This window comes from Athene cunicularia (assembly GCF_003259725.1).
Source record: "Athene cunicularia isolate RWA chromosome Z unlocalized genomic scaffold, athCun1 chrZ_part2, whole genome shotgun sequence".
Classification (NCBI taxonomy): domain Eukaryota; kingdom Metazoa; phylum Chordata; class Aves; order Strigiformes; family Strigidae; genus Athene; species Athene cunicularia.
The window spans coordinates 2,715,296-2,739,620 of record NW_020799143.1 but is presented as its reverse complement, the minus strand read 5'-3'; the positions used below and the strand labels follow the sequence as shown (position 1 = coordinate 2,739,620).

General features: G+C 39.4%; 1 protein-coding gene across 9 annotated transcripts in view; it reads left to right on the top strand.

Moving 5' to 3' along the window:
* The window catches only part of PIGG (phosphatidylinositol glycan anchor biosynthesis class G), a 101,398-nt gene that overhangs the window by 18,501 nt on the left and 58,572 nt on the right, over positions 1-24,325 (top strand). For all 9 annotated transcript variants that reach the window (XM_026866078.1, XM_026866077.1, XM_026866083.1 and 6 more), the window contains 3 exons: positions 8,735-8,952; positions 11,665-11,946; positions 20,898-21,361. In XM_026866078.1, coding sequence (XP_026721879.1) covers positions 8,735-8,952; positions 11,665-11,946; positions 20,898-21,361 — 964 coding nt within the window. The remainder of the gene's footprint in view (positions 1-8,734; positions 8,953-11,664; positions 11,947-20,897; positions 21,362-24,325) is intronic.

Below are 24,325 nucleotides of genomic sequence, written 5' to 3'. Positions count from 1 at the left end.
TATACTAGAGGTGATTACAAACTGGCCAGAGAGCAAAGATTCCGGGATGTCACCAGAACAGGAGGTAGCACATGCTAAGGAGGCCCCACCATATAATGAGCTGCCGGATGAGGAGAATCAATATGCCCTGTTCACTGATGGGTCTTGTCATATTGTGGGAAAACATCGACGATGGAAGGCTGCTGTATGGAGTCCCACACGATAAGTCACTGAAGCTGCTGAGGGACAGGGTGAATCGAGTCAGTTTGCAGAGGTGAAAGCTGTTCAGCTTGCTTTGGATATTGCTGAGCGGGAAAAGTGGCCAAGGCTCTACCTCTACACCAACTCATGGGCACTGGTGAATACCCTGTGGAAATGGCTGCAGTAATGGAAGCAGAACAACTGGTAACATAAGGGTAAAACCATCTGGGCTGCTGAAGTATGGCAGGACATTGCAGCCCATGTGGAGAACCTCGTTGTGAAGGTGTGCCATGTGGATGCCCATGTACCCAAGAGTCGGGCCACTGATGAACATCAACACAACCAGCAGGCAGACCAAGCTGCTAAGATTATAGTGGCTCAGGTGGACTTGGACTGGCAGCGCAAAGGTGAACTGTTCATAGACCAGTGGGCCCATGAGACCTTGGGCCACCAAGGTAGGGATGCAACATACAGGTGGGCTCGAGATGGAGGGGTGGACGTCACTGTTGACACCACTGCAGAGATCATCCATGGATGTGAGACCTGTGCTACTATCAAACATGCCAAGTGGGTGAAGCCCCAGCAAAATGTAGAGCGATGGCTGAAATATAGATATGGAGAGTCCTGGCAGATTGACTACATCACACTGCCACAGACCCGCCACAGGAAGCACCATGTGCTCACAGTGGTGGAAGTAACCACTGGATGGCTGGAAGCTTACCCAGCATCCCACGCCACCGCCCGGAACACCATCCTGGGCCTTGAGACCCAAGTCCTGTGGCGACACGGCACCCCAGAGAGAATTGAGTCAGACAACGGGACCCACTTCCAAAACAACCTCATAAATACCTGAGCAGAAGAACATGGCATCGAGTGGGTCTACTATATCCCGTACCACGCACCAGCCTCTGGGAAGATCGAGCGCTACAATGGACTGTTAAAAAGCACATTGAAAGCACTGGGAGGTGGGACCTTCAAAGACTGGGACATGCATCTAGCAAAGGCTACCTGGCTAGTCAACACAAGAGGATCTGCCAGTCTAGCTGGCCAGTCTCAGTCGAAACCTCCGCATGCTGTAGATGGGGATAAAGTCCCTGTGGTGCACATGAGGAATATATTGGGAAAAATGGTCTGGTTTAATCCTGCGCCAGGCAAAGGCAAAGTTAAACCCATCCGCGGGATTGCTTTTGCCCAAGTACCTGGTTGTACCTGGTGGGTAATGCAGGACACTGGAGAGGTCGAATGCATACCACAGGGGGACTCGATTCTGGGTGAGAACATGCCGTAAAATATGCTGTGCCTTTGTAAATTATTACTTTGCTATTATTAACTGCTAAATGGCAGCTGGACATGACACAGATGGTATAGAATAAAGGGGTGGATTATGTCCTGGTTCAGCTAGGATAGGGTTAGGTTTCCCCAGCAGAGAGAGACGGGGAAGGGATCTTCAGCCGGGTTATTAATACCATGCTGGTGTCAAGTCCAGGGACGGAACCTTTTTACCAGGCTCTTTGGCAGGCTTGGTGGCGGGAACGTTTTTTCCGTAAACCAGCTGGCGGATTTCTCTGTATATCGTTTGTCTTGTTCACTGTTATTGCTGTTTATTGTTGTTATCATTGCTACTGTTGTTGTTCAGATTGTTCTATCACTCTGTTGTATTAAATTTCTCGTTATTTTAGCCCAGGTCTGTGTCTAACTTCCAGCCCGACTGGCCGCGGGTGGGGGAGGGGCAACGTCAACGTGCTCTCCGGTCCCAGCAAGGCTTAAACCTCTACACCAGTCAGCCTCACCTCTATGCCAGATAAGGTCATGGAACAGATCCTCGTGGAAGACATGTCACAACACATGGAAAACAGGAAGGTGACTAGAGGTGGCTAGCATTGCTTCACCAAGAGCAAATTGTTCCTGACTAATCTGGTGGCCTTCTATGATGGAGTAACTGCATCAGTGGACAAGAGAAAAGCTACGGATGTCATCTAGCTAGACTTCTGTAAGGCCTTTGATATGGCCTCCCCCAACATTTTTGCTGCTGTGTTAGAGAGATATGGGTTTGACGAATGGGGTCTTAGATGAATAAGAAATTGGCTGGATGGCCACATCGAAAATGTTATAGTCAATGGCTCAATGTCCAAGTGGAAAACAGTAACTAGTTGTAATCTAGTGAAAGATGTCCTTGCCCATGGTGGTGGGGCTGGACTAGATGATCTTTAAAGGTGCCTTGCCTTCCAACCCAAACCATTCTATGATTGTGAGTTGGGAAGATGAGGAGGGAGAGTTGCCCTTTTTGTGAGAGAGCAGTGGCAGCACATGGAGCTCTGCTCTGGAGGTGGATAATGAAACAGTTGAGAACTTCTGGGTCAGGATTAGTCAACAGGCCAACATGGGCAATGTTGTTATGGGTGTCTGCTACAGACAGTATGATTGACAAGAGTTAATAGGTCTTCAGACAACTTGAGGAAGCCCCATGTTCACCATCCATGGTGCTCTTAGCTGCTTCAACTAACCTGTTTCAGTTCAGGCTAGATAACTGGATAGTGAGGTAGACTGAAAAGTGGCTCACCTGCTGGTCTTACAGGGTTGTGATTAGCAGCACGAAGTCCACCTGGAGGCCAGTCATTAATGATCAATCTCTACTGACACAGGCCAATACTGTTTAACATCTTCATTAATGGGACAGTATGCCCCCTCAGTAAGTCTGTGGACAATACAAAACTTGGAGGAGTGATTGATAGATTAGGTGGGTGTGCTGCCATTCAGAGGCACCTTGACAGGCTGCAGAATGGGCTGACAGGAACTTAAGATTCAGCAAAGGGAAATGCTGAATCCTGTACCTGAGAAGTAGTAATCCCATGCACCACTTGGTGGAGAAGGACAAGAAATCCCTGGGAACACCATGTTAAACAGCCAGCCATAGACCCTTGCAGAAGGAAGGCAAACAGCATCCAAGGCTGCATTAGGAGGATAGTCAGTAGCAGATCAATCCTTCCTTTTTCCTCAGTATGATGAGACCACATCTGGACTCCTGGTCCAGTTCTGGGATCCCCAGTACAAGAAAGGCATGGATATAATGTAGTGAGTACAGCGAATGGCCATGAAGGTGATGAATGGATTTGAACATCTGTCATACAAGGAGTGTATGAGGGTGTTAGTACTGTTTAGCTTGGATAGGAGAAGATTTGGCAGGGATTTTACCAGTGTAGGTAATATGTGATGGGAGGGAATATAGAAGATTGAACCAAGCTTTACTTGGTGGTGCCCAGTGAATAGATGAAGCAGTGGGCATAAATTGATATACAAGAAATTTTGTTTAAATTAAAGAAAAATTTTTTTATGTAAGGGTTGTCAGGACTGGAATGAGTTGCCCAGAGGGGTTATGGAGTCTCCATACCTGGAGACATTCAAGACCTGACTGGACACAGTTTTGAGCAATCTGCTTTAGCTCACCCTGCTCTGAGTCTTTGGTTTTTATTTGTGGACCATCTAGACACTCATCAAAATTGTGCTGACAAGTCTTGGGGAATTCCATTTTGGAATTCCACAGACAAGGTGTGCTGACAGGTTTTCTGAGAGAAAGAAACACCAGAATATAACCCAATTAGACATCTCTGCTAATTAGGCAACATTTGCTGCTGCAGGTTCAAGCTTTCCAGATTCTTGGCTAGTAACAACGGGTGGATCATAACATTTCAGTTGAAAACTAAGAGAAATGCCTATGACTGGAGCTTCAGTTTAAAGTGAAAGATACTTGAAGGTATACCCTAAGCTTTGCTGCTTTTTAAAAATTATTACTATTTTCAACTCATTCTAAAGGGGAAATTATGAAATTTCTGCAGACTGTATTGTAATTTGCAGCAGAGAGATAGGGCACCATCTTATTAATACCTTGAATATGATGACTGAGACATGGTAAGAAAAGATTCAGCCATTGTAAGCATAATGTATACATTCTTTTTTTGGTGCAATGTTCATTTTTTATGCAAAAAGATGAAGTATGATGATGAAGAAGATGAAGTATGAGATGAATCAGAGTCAGATGGGAAGGTAGAATGACCTTTATATGCTGTTTCATGAAGAAGCCATGGAGTTCCTGGGATTCAGCCACTCCAATGTTAAGAACAAACCAGAACAGTATACAAAGATATCTTTGTCTTCAAGTGTGTTTTAAGTATATCGGTTAATAAAGAACAGAACGAAGGCAACTCAGTAACTTCTTTCTTTTTTTTTTTTTGTTTTGTTTCATTCCTCAGTGTTTGCTCATACAAACATGCATTTTCAAATCAAGAGGTGGTACAGCATTTCAGGGGACTTGGCTTTTGATTTATTGGGATACAAAGGTATCTTCCCAGTTAAACGTATCTTCAGGTAAATTAAATTTTAAAATAGGAACTTGAAGCTCAAATATGGGCTTGATTATTTTCAGAAATGAATGCAAACGGTGAGGCATTAGGTTCTGGAAAAGGCCACTAAAACCAACTGGCATAACAACAACAGGTTCTGGAAAAGGCCACTAAAAACAATTGGCAAAAATTAAGCTGAAAGGAGAAGTGTCTAGAAACACACTTTGGGACTTTGAGTTTCTGAGCAAGTTCATACCTCAGTGTAAGGTAAGCAGCTGTAGGTATTTAGTAATGCTTCCCTCATGTTCTGAACTTATGGAAATGCATCTGAATGATGAACTAGGTTTGTTTCTTTGAAAGGGACTTCACAGTGGAATGAAAAGTCACACGAGAGCAAGTTGGATGTTGTTATTGAAATGACTCTCCACTTTTCACTTTGGAACTAATCCTGAACTTGTATCAGGTGAATGTGTTGACTGAAATAATTTGATTGTTACTGGGAGGTTTATATAATTATGAAACTGGAGAAGTCACTTTTACATTATCCATTGTTCTATTTATATATTTTTTTCAAAATTATTGCTGCCTGTGCCTGGAACTAAGTGAAATTGTTATCAGATGCTTGGGAAGCATAGCCATCTGCTTTTGATAACACTGGAAGAAGGCTGAAGCAGAAATTGCTAACGTAATACTATGCAAGTAAACCATTGCCAGTGCTTTGGGAAACCTGTAACTGGGCAAGTTTTCTTTGGATTTTGCCTCAAGTTTGATTTGTCTTGTGAGTATCCCATACAGGAGTGACTTGCAAATGTTATCCACCAGTTACCAAAATGCTTCTCCAACAATCCAGAGTCTGTGACCCTTCTCAGTTTATACTTATTACATACAAATATGCCATTGAACAGATATCATTGGAGTTGTCAAAGGAAATTTGTTAACTGTGGTCCTTTATTCCTTTCTGCAGGCTCTTTACATCATTCACAATATATAACAAAGATACGAATGTGGGTTTGACTAAAAACAGTCATCTTTCATAATGTGGACAGAATGGGTTTGGTGGGCAGTAGCATGGAAAGAAGTATAATAAAGATGCTAAAAGGAATTAAGAGGGAGGCTGCACAAAGAGCATGATAAGGGTGCAGAACAGGACCAGATGATGTGGAGAGACTTTATTTAGATTTCAAAATATAACTTGAACTCATTTCAGTGTTCCATTTAATTAAGTAGTGTCATGTCAAATCTCAGTTTGATTAAAGCTCATTTTAAATGATCCTTTCTGGATTTTTGGATTTCCTCAGAAGTATGAATATTTAACTCTTATTTCAAATATATGGAATAGGAACTTTATAGGGAATCCACTGTTCAAAGAACTATGGTAGGGAAATTAAAGTTAGGTGGGAGTATTGATCTGCTCGAGAGTAGGGAGGCTCTGCAGAGAGACCTGGACAGGCTGGAGCCATGGGCTGAGGCCAACTGGAGGAGTTTCCATGAGGCCAAATGCCAGGGGCTGCCCTTGGGCCACAACAACCCCCAGCAGTGCTACAGGCTTGGGGAGGAGTGGCTGGAGAGCTGCCAGTCAGAGAGGGACCTGGGGGAGCTGATTTGACAGCCAGCTGAACAGAAGCCAGCAGTGTGCCCAGGTGGCCAAGAAGGCCAATGGCATCCTGGCTTGTGTCAGCAATAGCGTGGCCAGCAGGGACAGGGAAGGGGTCTTACTCCTGTACTCGGCAGTGGTGAGGCTGCACCTCGATTCCTGTGTTCAGTGTTGGGCCCCTCACTACAAAAAGGACATTGAATGACTAGAGCGTGTCCAGAGAAGGGCAACAGAACTGGTGCAGGGTCTGGAGCACAGGTCGTATGGGGAGTGGCTGAGGGAACTGGGGGTTTTTAGTCTGGAGGAGGCTGAGGGGAGACCTCATGGCCCTCTACAGCTCCCTGAAAGGAGGTTGCAGAGAGCTGGGGATGAGTCTCTTTAACCAAGTAACAAATGACAGGATGAGAGGTAATGGCCTCCAGTTGCAGCAGGGAAGGTTTAGACTGGATATTACAAAGCATTTCTTTCCGGAAGGGGTTGTTGGGCATTGGAATGGGCTGCCCAGGGAGGTGGTGGAGTCCCCATTCCTGGAGGTTTTTAAGAGTCGGGTTGACATAGCGCTGAGGGATGTGGTGTAGTTGGGAACAGTCAGTGTTAGGTTAATAGTTGGACTGGATGATCTTTAAGGTCTTTTCCAACCTGGACAGTTCTGGGATTCCATGAAAGTTATGATCTTGCTTTCCTTGTGTTTTCAACTGAATTTATGTTGGCCTGGCAGCCTATACACATTGACCAATATTTTAAGTATCATGTGGTGTGTTGGAGTATGGGATGATGCACCTGTAAAATAAAGAGGGAAAACATGTCTTAATTTCTTTTAGGAACAACACCTTTTCCCACATTTACAATAAACACAGAAACTGACCTTAATGTTCCATTTTAAATAAATGCTTTTGAAATGAAACTTACATAAAGTGAATAGAATGCTCTTCAGGTGTATGTAGGATCCACAATATGATTTTGGCAGAAATTGGTTTAATCATTTTTTATCTTTATGTTTGTTGTGAGTGTTCACATTTTTTTCCATGTGTGAACAAAATGATGGTCTTCTGTTTTCACCTGCAGAATGTAGTTATTGTCACTGCTGAATATGTCTTTTGAGAAGTAAAAATGCTATCCAGGCACCTTTTTGTGCTGCAGCTTTTTGTGTAAATGTTTGGTGGTGGGAAAGTTGATGATGAAAATCAAGAGTAGTTTGTGGGAGAGTAAAACTGTAGAGTATTTTCTTGTGTCCTTTGAATCATCATGAATCATTGTCTCTCCATACCTACCCTTTGGCATGTATGAGCCAGAACTGTTGGTGTAAAGATTTTGTGGATTCAGTGAGGGGAAATACATGTAAGAGAAAAGCTACTGCTGCTGTACTTGCAAAGGACTTCCAAAAATATGTGTTCTGACTGTTTGCTTCTTTCCTGTGTCTCCTGTTGTCCTCACTCAAGCTTTTAAAATAAATTTAGGTAAAGTAACACAGACATGTTTCTACAGTATAAGAGAGAAAAGAAACTGTAATGTCTCTGTACCTATATTTAACAGCATACTTAAATTAAAACCTGAACCCACAGAATTCCATGGTTGATTTAAGATTACTTCTTTCAGGGACATAGTCTAGTGCTAGTCTTGTCCTCGTCCCCAGTTCTGAAAGCAGACCAGTCTTTATATGTGTTGTAAGTGTTCACGCACGGTCCTGTTTATGCATATTTTTATCAGAAAACTTAATCAAAAATACATTTCTGCAAAAAAACATTATCTAGGTATAGATAACAGGTATATGTCCTGGAGATGCTTTTTTTTTTCTTTTTTTCCAAGATTTTATTAAATGTTATTTGCTTGGTTTTAGTTTGGATTTTGTTTATTTTTCTTCAGAATTTTAAAAAAATGTAGATATGCCATCATGAAATCACCTTCTGCCACAAGAATCTTGCTTCCATAGGTTAGTGGCAGCATCAATCAAGTCAGACTGCAAAGCCGTCTTTACACTATAGTAGAATGATATAGTAGAATACATTTCCTTGTGAAGGTTTGCTTTGTACCAGCTTCATAGTCCAAATGTCTGAAGCCAAACTGCACTTCAGCTATTAACTTTTCTATTACTCTTTCAAAGTCTCATATCCTGTGTGTGTAACTTTGTGTTACCAACTGACTCTCACTAGCTTTGCAGCAAAATCAAGGTGCCTAATGTGGTGTGTGTCCTTCGGTGTTTCCTCTAGAGATCAGCTATTTTATCATTTCCTCCTTGGCTTGTACAATATGGCCTGGATGATGAGTGGCTCCAGGGGAAAACATGACTTTTTTCAGCCTTTAAAGCATTTGAATAAGTTTGTCCTGGAAACCTTTTGTAACAGTAAATGGTTATTTTAATACAGTTGGCACTTTTAGAAGTCATGACATTTTATCAGATTAGGGATTAATTGCTTTTATTCTGAATAAGTGGCTTGTTACTGTCTTGCTGCAGGAATATAATGTAACTTTCTAGGTATGAAAAAAGTTTCAACCTCCATAGCAATTTATTTTAATATTTAATATAAGCAAATATAAAAATATGATCATATCTCTAATTAATCATTCTTTGTTCATGGATCCTCTTACCTATTTTTTTTTTCTTTCTTTCTTTCCCCCTCCTTAGATCCTGGATATGAACATTTTAAGATAGCAGAAAAGTCCCATGGCAATTGGATCAGACTGTATTTAGAGGGAAATAATTCAGAAATACTCTTAAATCTTGGCAAAAAGGTCCTGAAGCAATATTTGGAGGCCCTGAAGACTCTGAGTTCTTCACTAAGCAAACAAGTGGCACAATATGATATGTATTCGATGATGGTGGGGACTGTGATCATTATAGAGGTACAAAAATTTTTTCTGTGAAAAAGCTAAGTACACAAACATAAAAGTTTCTGGTTTCTGACTACTTAGTATATGCTCTTACTGGCCTTTAGAATTACCAAGTATGAACTCTTAGAGTTGGTTGACTTTTCACTTGAATGAGATTAATACTCCTTTTACAGTGTAACTTGGCTTTGAAATTATTCAAGAGAGCTTTTGATATAAGCTACTTATGTTTTTGTGTAACTAGTTACTGTAAATATGCACATGTGCTACAACTTTACTCCCGTGTTAACCTTCTACTTTTTAAGTAGCCTTACTGCATTAAAAAAAAAAAAGTCTGGCAATCAAGTTCCTACCTGCTCCCCTTTATCTAGCAGTAAGCGTAGCTGCTGAGAACAGGCAATTTCTTGTGTGGGCAATTTTCACAATTCCAAGAACTGTTATTTGAACTGTTGATTGATAGGTGTAGAACCCTGAAATAAATACTTGCTGTAAGGTGCAGTGTTGCCACTTCATGTCTCATGTAGCAATAAAGATAAGATATCCCATATCTGAAATCTTAAGTGGTTCACTGCAATTGTAATTTTGGGCAAAGCCCAAATGCTGGAAATAGCCTCTGTGGTAATGCTTTGAGAACCATTCTGAAGGGATATCATGCCTGGACACTAAACTTTCATGTGTAGAAGCTTGCACTGACATTTTAGATGACACAAGCATCAACTTTTGTAAAAATAAGTGTTGTTCGCTAGGATGGAAATACCTGCTACAAGCTTAATTTAGTCCTTGCATGTGTGTGGTCCTGTACAAGACTTTGTAATAACTGTAGTACTGGTCCTGTTCAGGGCCTGGAGTGGATAACAGTACATGAGCAGCTATTCAGTGTTTGAGTCTCCTTTGTCCTGTCAGGACAAAATGCTTTATTTTATATGCACTGTTCCCTATGTACAGAATACATCTGAGATGGCTTTATGGTAGACTGCTCGGTGGGGTTTATCACTCTGCCTATCACTTCGCAGGAATTAGTTCCACAATGCCCTTGGAAGTTGAGAGGTAGGTTCTCTTCCCGCTCAACAGATGGCAAATCTGGAGGTGGATAAAACTCAGCACAAAGCTGAGGTGCTTGTATTTCTTTTTTATTCCTTTGTTTTGTGAACCTATACTTCAGGCTCTTGACAGTTACTTTGGACCCAAAGGATTGGATTTTTTTTTTTTCTTGAATGCGGTTGCATTTTACTCAGTAGGCCTTCATCAAATGAAACATGTAGCTACTGACCATGAAAATTTTGGTTGAGAAGGGCTTGCTAAGCATCACTGTAAGACTTGGTGCAAAATTGCTGAAGTTTTTTCTTATGTCTGGTGCAGTACTCAAGAAACTGCATTGCTTTCCAAAACCTTTTGGTCTTGATAGAGATTTTCCACCCTCACTGAATAAATAAGGGTGGGGAATCTCACAGGTGACTTTGAACTACACCATGCTATAAATGCTACTTATTGTGTATTTCAGATGAGGAGAAAACCTCTGGGACATGAATTGGTAACAATGCATTTGCTCAAAATTTAGATTTTTAGATAACTATAATTTGAGTATTTACCTGTTGTGAGTGTTTTGTTTTAATTGTAAGTGCTCTGTTAAAAGGTAAGACCTAAGCCAGTTTGACACTATGAAACGTCATATTTGCATAACCAAGTGAACTGTGTGAAATAGAATATGAAGAAGAAGGAAGACTGCTGCAATGCATTGGATTATTTTTGGTTTACTTTACTATATCTCACTGTATTGGAAGAATTTTGGGCAGAGGTCTTCACAAGAGGCAGTGAAAGATCACAGCAGCTGTCTGATACAGTTGTTTTTATCTTGATCTGTTTTAATCTTCCCCTAGCACAGGCTGATTAAGCTCAGTCTAGTAGTAGCTCCATCTGTGCTCCTTGCAAAGCACTTAAACATGTGGCTGAATTTTCCCTTGTAAAGGTTTGTACATGAGTAGCAGAGATTATTAGCGGTATTATTCATCTCCTCTGCTACAGTTACCTGAGAGGAAACGTGGGATTCTGCATCTGTGTGCAGGTTAGAGCAAAGCAAAAGTAAAACCAATAAATCAAATTAAGATGAGGAGAGGTACAAATAATAAATATCAGGAGAATTCATAACCTTGAAATGCAGCATACACTTGTGTGATACTGTGAGGATTTTCCCTGGTCTGGGAAGCTATTTAACTCAGCGGGATCTCTTGTGTATGTGTATTTCACACATTGTGAGATGAATTGCCTTTAGCAGAGTGTGTATGTAACTTCAGGCATTTACAGGTGACAAATGATGGGTTGAATTTGTTTGCTTAGGAACTATTTTGATATTGGGGGTTAAAGCTCTTACTTTTGCAGAGAATTGAAGATCATGCATTTGATCCGTTACAACAGGTGAGGAGGCACATTAAACTATGGTAACTTTTGTGCCCAAGCCCTTAATAAATGAAAACACAATCTCTGGTTCTCGCATTTGTATGGTAATATCTTGCTGAGGACAAAAGATACAGTTTAGTTCTTCACAAGTTTTTTTGATGAAGTATATATACTTCATGGCATGTGACATGGATGTGTCATGGCATGTGACATGGCATGTGACATGTATATACACATGGCAGTGTGACATGGATGACAAGAGTATGATTTTTTTTGTGTGAATTCTCAGTGTATGTTATAGCTAACCCCAATAACTCTCTATTCTTTTTCTAGGTTCTGCTGCTCCTTTTGATCAGTGTTCCAAAAGCCCTGAGCAGCCAGGCAGAATTTGAAGTGCCCCTCTCCCCTCCACTGTTCTCTCTGCTGTTTTACTTGATGTGTCTAATGCTATGTGCAGTCCACGTCATTGTATGCACATCAGCAGAAAGTTTATGCTATTTCTGCAGTATGTCCTGGTTAACAGCAGTTGGAGTGATGATGCTGATTTCTGCACTCATGTGCGGTATTTTATCTGCCATTGCAAAGGTCTCAGAGAATTCCACACTTCCACTGAAGGTGAGACCACGCATTAATTACAGTTCAAAAGGTTTTGTTCTTTATGGCATACTTTCAGGTAAAGTTTTATATAAGTTTTCTCTGTGTGTACTTAGAGAAATTGTTATTTGTAATATAATTTGAATAATTTAAAATTGTAAGTGAAATGTGGTGTGTTCATTGTGGCATGATACCAATTGCTGTAATGGAGATCATATAAGTGCTTCTTTACATTAAAAAGTGTTCTAATTAGTGTAAATTATTTGCAGTGGATTTTAGGAGATCAGAAACACTTGCTTTGTGTACAGATTTTTTTGTTGGTACAGAGTGATGTTTCACAATTGCAATTAAAGCAAGATGTATGGTATTTTGCAGCAACGTGCACTGGTGAGGATCTGTCCTTCCCCAGATACTGCAGATGCCAATGCTCTAAGACTAATAAGAAAACACTTTGCCAGTACCCTTTCTTATATTGGTATTCTTAATGCTCTTTTAAAAATGGTTTTGAAACTAACAGAGGGAGCAAAATAAATCAGACTTCCAATTTTGAAGTCAAACTTTTAAAATTTTTTAAGTTTAAGAAATTGTGTTTGTTACAATCTTTGGAGTGCTCAGAAATGTTCTCAGTTGTTCAAGTAGTTACCTTATGACTAACATCAAGTAGTTACTTGATGAGTTTTATTGTATCGAATTGAGACAATTCCAAGGAAGCAGAATTTGCAATGTTTTCTTCCACTATGAAACTTAGTATGCCAAGAACCATCAGTCACACCATAAAATCATCTTCTAGCTATTTTTTCTGATGCTTGTTAGTCACATCTTTCAAAAGTCTCTGAAATTCAGTAACTTTAATGCTCATAGCTCTCTATTCAATGGTGCAACCTCTGTGAAATACAGTCCTTTGTCTATCTCGGTGTCTTTGAATTGTGTTTGGGGTTTTAGTACCTTTTTTTTTTTTTTAAGTGTGTGGCAAGTACATTGCTTTAATGATATGATGACATATTCCTTCAAGCTAAAAAGCAAACTTTCTGACTTCGAGAAACATTTAATAACTGCTATATTTCATATAATTCAGAAACTTCACTACTCCTGAGTGGAGATTAATATTGCACTCTATGCAGCTGTATGCTGTAATTCACAATCTTAATTATAAATTTAAATTCTTACAAGTAAGACTGCTGATTTTTATTATTCAAACTACACCAGTTTATAATTTTGTTTTTGTAACTTCTGAATTTATGTTATGCTGTCTTGGAAATACTGCTTTTAGGAGAGAATCCTTGGGCTAAAACTAATGCCCTTTTCTCCTGAAGACAGCTTCCCCTTGTGCACCCACTTCCACCCCCCCCTCAGTTTTCTTCAGTGCAGTTCATTTCAGTGTAGTGAAAGTGATTAAAAAGGGAGGTTTTGGTAGAACGTGGTGTTTCATTCTTATGTTTTTCAGCCACAAAAGATTTAGGTTTGTCTGTTGATCATTTAGGTAGACTAAAATAGAGTAACAAGTCAGCTAACAATGTCTGCTTGATGAAATCAGGGAGAGAAGTTTCATCTTGGGTCTAGCAGCTATCAGAACAATCTTTGTAAGCATAAATCACAGTTTGCTTTTGGTACTGAAAACTATTGTGTTGAAGTAGTGTTGTTTTGCTGCCAAAGCTAGTGATGCTTGTGTGGGGTTTTTTTTAAAGGCAGGTAAGAAGGTAAATCAATGTGAATGAGAAATCTGCTGAATGACATGTCTAGCTGTACAGTTTGTTAACACTGTTGGTACTTAGGGGTGTGTTTGTCTTTAAATGGGCTCAGGTCACTTATGCAATTTCTGAGTTGTTCTACTTATGGCCTTTATTAGTTTTCTGTATTTTACTGTAAATGAGGTAGAAATTATTCTTACAAAAAGTAAAATAATATGGTCTTGAAATAATTATTTATGATCTAGTGTATTCTGTAGAAACTTCATGTTTACCTGCTGTGCAATGATAAACAAACTCAGCAGTGGAAGACACTTATTTTTTCATCCTAGTAGTTACCAGTTTTTCTAATTTTAGCAAACAGTAAGAACCTAAAAATGATGACTGTCTAGACCTGTGTAAAATTTGCAGATGTTCCACTTCAGTAGAGTTGAGAGCAATGACAACAAATTATAGCTTTCTCCTCCAGGTTGGTAGTCTCAAAGCAATTCAGTTTGTGATTAGAAATCTTTCTTATATGGCTAGAGATAATTCCTTGTGACACCCACTGCTGTAGGAGTAAGTTTAAAGTAACTTTATACAACCCAGGAAAAATGCTCTCCTAATAGGTCAAAGACAAATCTAGGAGGATGCTGCTATTCCCTGTCTATTACTAAACTTAGAATAGACTGTTATCAAGTATTGGTTGTTAGGTACTAACTCTGCCTTTTTTAGTTTGGCCTGAGTCTTAGGGTTTCATTCCCATCTGTTCTTGTCATGTTTTCGTCCTTTTTGATGAGAGACAGCTGCTGGTGCGAACAACTTCCTTCAGGTGGCTTATATATTGCTAATAGAGCTGCACTGTCAATGATCACAGCAGCAATTGCAAAATGTCTCCTAGTATTCAAAACCTGAGTTGGGTGGAAGGACTTTACTTATAAAAGGAGTTAACTATTAGCTTCCTGAAAGAGGCAAATAATTTCTCAAGGAATAGCTAAAAAGAAGCACCCATATAATCCAAGCTGTTCCACTTTTAGAATGAACCCTTCTGAGGAATTTTAGAGGAGGAAGTGCCATTTCCATACCCATAATCTGTTGGCCATTTCTAATGATTGCATCTATAATAGTCAGTAATGCCTAGGGAGCATAGACAGCAGTATGTGTGAGAAGTCTTTATCCCTTCTATTTAATTTGTCTTCCTTCCCTACTCCTGATTTGTCTGTACCTCTGCTTTTGAGGACAAACTGAGCAAAACAGATAAACTGTTTAGAAATTATATCCAGGACACTGTATGCGGTTTCATATCTTTGCCTCTAGCACGCTACATTCCACATATGAGAGACCACTGCAGCTGGAGCTTTCTCCCTGGTTGATGGAGCTTCAGATCCAATCCCTTGTTGCTTGAAGAAGGATTTTTACAGCAGCAGCTTGTCTCCTTTTCCTCTTTGGTACCAATTATGAGACCATCTGGAATTCAAAAGTGTAAAAAAACCCCTTTTATTCACAAGTGAAATTTGGTATCACTGGCAATTACACTTCTGTCATTTTAGGAGAGGGATTAGTAAGTGTCTGTTGGACATGAAGGTACATATTTTCATGTCACCTTTGAAAGTATCTGCATGTGGCCATAATGGAACTGTTATCGATTCGAGCATTTCTTGTTTGAATTAGAAATTTGGGGGAATATCCAAAATCGGTGCATATATGTTCTCTGGAGTTTTACATAGCTGGGACCTCAGGACATACTGGCAGATGATCAGATCATCTACTTCAAGTTGCTAATACATGAATGAGGAGGTTTTCAGCAATGTTTTCCAGAAGGTTTGTGTGTTTGTTTTTCCGAGGCTGGGGCAGATAGAAATAAAAAAATACTGGGTTCTCCATCCCAGGTCTGTCTGTGATCATACTCCTACCTGAAACATATCTGAAAATGTGGGAAGCTCAAGGATATTTTAGGAAGTGTAGGCAATAGTAGTTCTGGTTGAGGCAGACATGACTTTGTATCCATACCTGTAGAAATCCATTTTTGTCATCACATCTTCAATCCTATTCCGTAGGTGACTAGATTGCTGGATGTGTATGTCATCTCATCAGTCAGATAGGCTTTGCTGTTTCTGTTCAAGTTACAAAGCAAGCTTGAAATATTTATAGGTTTAGTTATTAAGTTCCTCCATTCCAGGCATGTATAAAAGCAGTGAGCTGTATTTGATTTACGTTTTCACCAGTCTCAGGGATGTTTCAGAATGATATGGTGGGTTTTTTGCAGCTGGCTGCTTATACAAAGATAGAGCCTGGAGAATATGAAAAGAGAAGTGGATAATCTAGTGCCGCTCACAGTGTGAATGTGAGAGGTTATTTACTGGCAACTGAATCACAAACACTGTAATTCACAAACATTTATGTCCCACCTTCCATCTCCCTTTCCAATAGAATGGCTAGACTTCGGTGGGGAAAGTGGTTATATGCTGTGTGTGTATATGCTGTAGGTTGATCTTGAAGGCCTTTTATGTGACTTAGGAGTATTACTTCTGCTAAAATATCTCTTGAATCAAAGTGTGTGTGTCCTGTGCATCCCTGCAGTGCAAATCTGTGTGGCCTCCACTTTTGAAAGACTTCTGAAGCCCTGCTTTTCTGAATAAAATCCTGAATCAGGGTCTTGCCAGTTAAAAAAGCTAAAAGCCTTTTCTCATCTCATACATAGATAATAAAATGTAGGTATTTTAAAATTAATTAAGATAAACTCTCCTGTTAATGGCTTCAGAGTGATTTTTTTCTTCAAATTGTTTCTGTTCACATCTAAAGATTTCTCTGAAGCGCTTCTCATTTGTAATGCTTTTTTTTCCACTGTGGCTCAATATAGAAACTGATTACCAAGTTCATGAATTTTCTGAAAACCAGTGCAGGCAATGTTAGCATCTGCTTCCTGTTATTTATAGGTTTTGATTACTCTGTTTCTAGCAGCACCAGTCTCTTCTTTTAATGACACTTCAGGCTTTAAATAGGTATGTAGCCCTTTACAAATTCCAGAAAATCATAAAAAATTTTAACTTCTTGTACATAGCTTTTCTCCAGTTGCTTGGTATTTGACTTTAGTATTTACTGCTACTATTAGTTATATTTTTCCCCTATTTTGGATAGAAATCAAAGCCAACAGTTTTTTGAAAATAGAACATGAAAGTTAAAACTTGTCAAATACAGCTTTTCAGAATTTTCATTATGCGAATTAGTGTTTTTTTCATTACATAAACAAAATGTCTCTCTGTTGTTTTGTTGGGTTTTTTTTTAAATATCCTGTTCATTTTAAAATATTTTTCTTTTTTCTCCTCTGTGTGATATTCTAATTGAATTGAATGATGAAACATTTTTCTGCAATTGTAGCTAAAAGGTTTTTGCATTTTTTGACTTGATGGAAAAAAAAAAAAAAAGGTGATGGGATGGTGCCTTTTAGCTTTCAAAAATGATCCCAAACTGCTGTGAAAATGTAGGAGCAAGTGTGGTCTATAGTATTCTGTCATAAGAAAGTTATCATCTTTGGGAGTCAAGACTGACTGCAGGGAGCTCAAATATCAGAAGGGAACAGAATTATAAGTATTTAAATTTTGGGTGATGGTGAGCATGAAAAATAAAACATTTCTCATCTGAAGTGTGATTGTAAAATTCCTCATGGGATTAACATATTGTGAGAAAGAGCTTTACTCTCAACCATACAGAAACCACATACAAATTGGAACCAGAAGATAGACTACTGGAGGTTTTATTTCAAAGTGAAGAAAATTTAAGTTTTCTGGGCAGAGATACATATATATAATTGTTTATGTATTGGCACTTCTGCAAGCTAGCAACTTACATCAAAGATAAGCAAAGAGATCAGTTTCTGTGTTACTTAATTACTAATGCTGATGTATCAAATGTTAAAGCTACCTGGGCTTGAGACATTATAGGCTTGAATTGAAAGCCTGGCTTTTATAAATTTCTAACCCAAAGATTCTGTATTAAGTTTGCTTGCCAAGATACCGGTGTGAGTCATATGAGTCTTTTAGTATCTGAAGTGTCTGCTGAGTTCCTGAGAGTAGGAGATGTTCAGCAGCTAGAAAGAGCGAGCTATGAATATCAGAGTAGGACCTGCATTTCTGTGTCTGTAAACCAGATGTAAAAACTAAGTACAATATAAGTAATCTAAGGTCAGGCTGTGTAAAAAACCTGTAATGATAACATTGCTAATAAGACACAGTTAGTATAAGAGGGATTACCAGCAAATTTAGAAAAATTTGGTGAAGCTATTTTCAGTATTTCTTGGACCATGAAGTCTCAGGAGATTATAATCTCCTGATTATATCTGAAGGATAATTTTTCTTTTTTTGCATAGTGATGAACTCTGATCCGAAATGTGGTTTATCGGTAAATGCCATTGGACTTTAATCCTTTGACGTGAATATAGCAGTAAATTTTTTTTCTTTTCACTGGAGTTGTGAGAGTCGGACAAGTAGGCAAGAAGTGATGGTTGTCTGACACTGGGACATTTCACACTAACGCCATAATTTTCATGAGGCTTTTGCATGTTCCCTATTAATAATATATCACTTCTCAGTTTTCATATCAGTGCTGACAGCAACCAGCTAAAAGAGAGCAATCCTTCCATAGATTTTATATTATGTCTTACAAAGAAGACAAATGAATTGTTTTGAAGACTGGTTCATCTGCATTTGTTGAGGATCTCAGATTCCTCTGTCTCTGCAAGCAGATGGTGTTTATGTGCTCACTCATTATTTAGTTAGCCAAGATCTTTAAGGTCAGCATAATGGAATTATTGGAGTTTAAACTCTCTGTAGTTTAGTCATGTACTGTTCTAGTTTGTGACTTCTGTGGTCTTTTGTCTCTGCACAGACCACATCTCTACCTTGTCCTTTTGTTCCAAATACCAGTTTATGGTATTTGATTTTTCAGATTAGAATACTAAACAAAAAGGAGTGGCCTTTAGAGCAATAAAGAAATTTCAAAGCTAGTAAATTTATATTGGTCCCGGGCAGTTTTCCAGATTATGACTCTTCTAAATTTCAGATTGCGACTGTGCTAATTTTTTTAGTGGTTTTTTTTTTTCCCCTGTTATTGTTGTATGTAAACTTATGGGGACTTTTTTGTTGGTTTTGTTTTTAAGTGAAGTGACTGGTGTAATGTATTTCTTTAATAACAGAAGAAATGGAGGTGATGTGAATAAGTGGTAACTTTAGCTATGCCTTCTTCAATCTTTTACACATCTTATAAAATCTTGATTTTGAAAAATGTGTTTTACTCAAAGCAAAATTCCAGATAGTGTTAACTAGCTTCTTGCATCATGTGTTTGTTGTCCTCTCCATGTTACATCATCTTGCTTATGGAACAAAAATGCAATGCATATGCTGCTGTCAATAAATTTTAAGCATAAGTGAGACTTGTGTCTAAGATACTCAGGGATATTTGTATCATTTACACCCACATGTTACCCGCTCTAAGATTAGTGGGTTTCTACATTCTATATTCTCTGTTCTTCTAATAAATGGTTCAAACAGTTCAGGAGTTGTAGTGTACTATGCATCTTTGAATGTATGTTGTTTGTAAGATTTATCTGTATTAATATTCAAGGCATTTTTAAAGTTTGTTCATAAGGTCAAATGTAGGAGGATGATGTGGTTGAAAGGTGCAGTTGAAGAAATTAACATGAATGTAGGTTCAGAGATCTTTGTTCTGAAGTAAAAATGGCATGCAGTAGTTAAATTATTTATCAGGTGTTTAAAATACCTGTTTAAGAGATACTCTGTGGTATTCTCTAATAGAGGAAAAATTAATGAGAAAACAAAATGGTAAAGGTCAAACAAATTTGACAGTGTCTTTCCCAAAATGCTTCACAAGTATGTTTGTTAAGGTATGTTAGGAAGTCCCTGCTCGTTCTGATGGCCTCAAGGGCTGGGGTACTTGTCCTGCCTTGCTGCTGGAGCCCAGCTGTGCATGGCTAGCCAGGGCCCCTGTCCCCATCTTTGGCTTAGACTTTGAGAAGGTAAACAGACAGAGGTCCCTACAGTCAGTGGCTCTGTGACCTCTCACACATAGATGTGCATTCTGGGACCTCCAGTTATTGATGCAGACCTACTAGCTTGGTGATCCATCGTTGCTTTTCCTGTTGCTGACAGCATGGTCTCTCATGCACTCACAGCTGCTGGCACATCGGGCACACAGTCCTGATAGCCTGTGGTCCCCACTCTGGTCTCTGGCACATGGATCCTCACATGCTGCAGTCACTCTGGCCTTTTTGTCCCCAGCCTTCAGCCTGTTCCTTACCACCCCATCTCCCCCACCTTTGACACTTTCCTGAAGCATTGCTTTGTGTTTATGTAGATCCACAGGCACCATGAGATATCCATAATATTCATGTTCTGTCACTTTCCCCCTTATCTGTTACAAAGTCAGAGCTATACCTGGGGTTTCTTAATGGCCTTTCAATAAGTGGCTGAAGAGTTTTGGTCATCTTTATGATCTCCCTTAGTGCCTACTTACCAGATTTGTGTCTCCATGTGATCTTTTTATGCCTTTCTATTCTACTTTGTATTCCCTGTGAGCTGAAAAGGTCTTCTAACTGATAACATCAATGAACCTCCCACATGCCCTTATGCTCTCTTTTTAGCTGTATCATCAAAGGTAGTGATGATAATGCAATTCCAAGCAGCCGCTGTGAACAGGAAATCAAGCTAATGGAGGCATTATACAAGAATATTACAGTTTTAGATAGGCACAGCATTTGAAGTAAGTAATAGATGGGTAAGGTTTAAAGTAGATTTTACGATGAAAGACACATTTCAAGCTAGGCAAGGTTAAGGGGTGCCACCAGACTGTCTGCAAGTAACTTTTGTTAATTTGAGTAGTGAAGCCTGTCACTGTACTGAGTTGAGGGTAGCACAGATTTAAACTGTTAGAAAATTACATATTATCTGTATCTCAAGTTTGATTTTTTCAGGATTTATATTTTTACTTCTACAGATGTGCATCAGGGAGAGCGCTTGTTTCAAACTTTATGTCACAGGGTGGTAGGGAATCTTAATCTGTATGACTGTGATGATTATTCATAGATAAGGTTTTTTCCCTTAAGTATGATTATGTTGCAATGGTAGCTAAATAGACTACACTAAAATGATTATTTTATAAATTTGGGGGATTTTTCAAGAGAGAAATAATTTGTCTCACTTGTTTTCTTAGAGGAAATTGCTGTAAGCATACTTTGCTTAAACAAGTGAAATTTTTATACACTTTCACCACTGTTGTATTTTATTTTGTTTCCAGAATCCAGTTGTGTTCAGTTCCAGCTGGTCAGAAATAGATGTGGTGATTCTGGCTGGAACAATTGGCCATGTTTTGAGTTTGGGGGCAAGCAGTTTTATAGAAGAGGAACATCAAACCTGGTATTTTCTTATCAATACTCTTTGTTTGATGCTGTGTCAGGAACTTTGTAGAAATAATTTTCTTCTGAAACAGTGTGACCCTCAACATAGCACCACTGTGAAACACACTTTTGATAGTATCGGGGAAGCCTCCGAGTACAAGAATATAGACATTCCAGCAGCAGGAATTGGGCATTCAGAATTGGGCAAGACTACCTCTTCAGCTGAATACCTAAGAGGGTCTGATAAGTGGATAAGCTTAGCAAGTCCATGGATCATCCTTATTTGCTGTCGGCTACTTCGATCCTTGAATCAGACGGGCATCCAGTGGGCTCATCGACCAGACTTTGGACATTGGCTGACAAGGTAGGTATCTGATTTATTGTCATACTTTCTGTCTTACTTTAAAATCACTGTGGGTTTTTTTTGTGAAATATGTATACATTTCTATACAGTCTCTGTTTAGAAAGTGCTGCAGACATGCGAAGTGGGTAAACAGTGACATAACAAGGAATATTTTTCTCGGTATTTCATGCCGAAGTAATTCTTTGTATACTATCAATAATTTATAATTCTTTTCCTGCACTATGACTTATCTAATTAATGCCAATTATATATAATAGGTTTATCAGAGGCAGAAAGTAAATATTTTCCTTGTGTAAGTCAACAGTGTCTGGTTTGGGAAGTAAAAAAATGCTTGATAGAGTTAAGCCCTTGAAATTAAGGCAGAAGTTTCTGCTCAGTTCCAGACTTTATGAAGTTGCAGGAGAAGATGCTGCATATAGAATTCTTTCTTGTCTATCACAGATATTTTAATGTGTGGGTGGAAAACTGAGGGAATTTTTCAAGTGTAGTATGATAAACAAGAAGGGGAACATTTTATAACTTGAAGTACACTGGAGAAGGGCTTCTACTTTTTCTGCTATCTTTTAGTATTGTGAAGAACTACAGTAAGTACTCAGTGATAAAAAGTACTTGATATTTGAACCATCTTCTGTACTTCAGCTGATGGATGGAGCAGCAGTACCTTGTGACTGACTAGTAAAGATTTTTTCATACAGCTGATGGGGAGGCTGTGCTATGTAAAATAGAAATTGTTTGTCAATATCTTACAACATGTGGATGAAATGCCATTCATAATTCATTAAAAGCGGCATGAGCTAATGAACTAATATGAGACTTCTTACTTATTGTCAGCCTCAAAGATAACATGTTCATTGCTGTGACAGGCATGAGTGCTGAAAGACAGGAGTTGTAAGGGAATTTATGACATTGTAGCAGTTGTTCTATACCAAAGCTTTCACCATGCATTCCTCCTCTTGAGATGAGTTGAGGGATTGAGGAAAGAATGTCATCTTCTCAATATTAAGTCCACATGATGGAGAATTCCTTCATTGTGAGCAAAGCCTGTGTGTGAGCGGGATTAGGTGTGATCTGGTGCATCTGGGAGAATTTTTGTAATTAATTCTTAGCATATTCCAGAGATTTATTTGTCTAATAACTTCCTGAGTCAGATGTTTTCTTCAGACTGTCAGCCCTTTTCTTTGGAGTATACTAGTTCCACAATGCCATGAAGTTCTTGCAGACTTGATGTTCTTGCAGCTGAAAAACTGTGTTAGTTTCAGAGATATGCTTTTGCTTGAATGGTCCCTCAGGAATATTTACTGACACTTGGGAATGTTACCAACCTTCTAAGAATTGTGTGTGAGTGCCTGGACTTAAGGTCAGAAGATCCTGTATTGGTTAAGTGTAATCCCACATCTGATTTTCTTGTGCTAGGTATGTCTGTAGAGCAACAAAACCTGTTATAGCCTTGGGCTGTGGGGAATGAGGGAGATAGCACAGATAGAACGTGGCCTGCAGGTAGAACAGGTGCTTCTAGGGCTTCCTGATTTATAACAAAAGCTGGGAAATCCTGTGTGGAGGTTTGAACTCAGCCAGCAGCCAGATGCCGTTCACCCCCCACTCCCCCTCTGGTAAGATAGGGGAGGGACAAAAGAAGAGAATTCGTGGGTTGAGTAAAAAGAAAAAAAAATACTAAATATAACAAGAGAACAACAGTAACAATAGTGAGTCCAAAAGAAAACGAGTAAGATGCAACAGTGGCTTACGGACTGCAGTGACCGCCCCCACAGCAACAACATAGCCAAGGAGCAGCCGCGTGTGGTGAGACGAGAGAAGGAGACGACCCACCTGGGCATGACCTCACAAGGTATGAAATACCCAGTGAAAATTAACTTCACCCTGGTGAAAACCAGGACATCCTGTATGTCCAGGAGCCTGTCAGGAGCTTCTAATCAATTCACTCAGGTAAACCAAGGTTCTTTACATCTGTTCTTAGTCTTTCTTTTTTTTTTGTTGAGGAGGGAGGAGGCTATTTTTGTGTTTTGTTTTGTTTTTGTTTTTTTTTCTCATATGAATTTGAATTGGCATGCTTTGCAAAACTCCTATCCATCTTTGAAAACAACAGAACCACAGGATGGTTGAGGTTGGAGGGGACCTCTGAAAATTACTTGGTTCAGTCCCCCTACTCCGAGCAGAGTGATCTGGAATAGATTGCTCAGATCCTTGTCCAACTGGGTCTTTGATATCTCCAAGCATGGAGACTCCACAACTTTCATGGGAAACTTGTTTTCTTTTTCCTGTATTTCAATTTGTGTCCATTGTCTCTTGTCCTTTTACTGGGCACCACTGAGAAGAACATGGCTTCATCTTTTTTTAACACCATCCATCTCCAATCAGGCTGGTAAGATCCATACTGATCTTTTTCTTCTTGAGGCTAAATAGTCCCAGTGCTTTGAGCTTCTTCTTGTATGAAGGTTTTTGAACCCCATTATCATTTTTATAGTCCTTCACTGCAGTTGCTGCATTATGCCTATATCTTTTTCTGTACTGGATAACCCATAACTGGAGCCAGGGCTGAGCACAGGGAAAGAAACACCTTCCTCAGCCTGCTGGTAACATTATTCGTAATGCAGCCCCAAATTGGTCGTCTTTGCTGCAAGGGGACATTGCTGGTTCATAATCAAGTCAGGGTCCACCAGGATGCTCAGAGACATCTTTGGAAAGATGGTCAGCCCCCAGTCTGTCCTGATGTGTGTAGCTATTTGTTCCAAGGTTCAGAACAAGTCTCTCCTCTTTCTTGATAAGGTTGGGCCATTTCTCCAGTCTGTTGAGGTGCCTCTGAGTGGCAGCACACCCATTTACTTTATCAACCACTCCTCCCAGCTTTATATTGTGTGCAGACTTGCTGAGGGGGCACTCTGTCCCATTGCCCAGGTCATCAATGAAGATATCAAATAGTGCTGGCTCCAGTACGGAGCCCTGGGG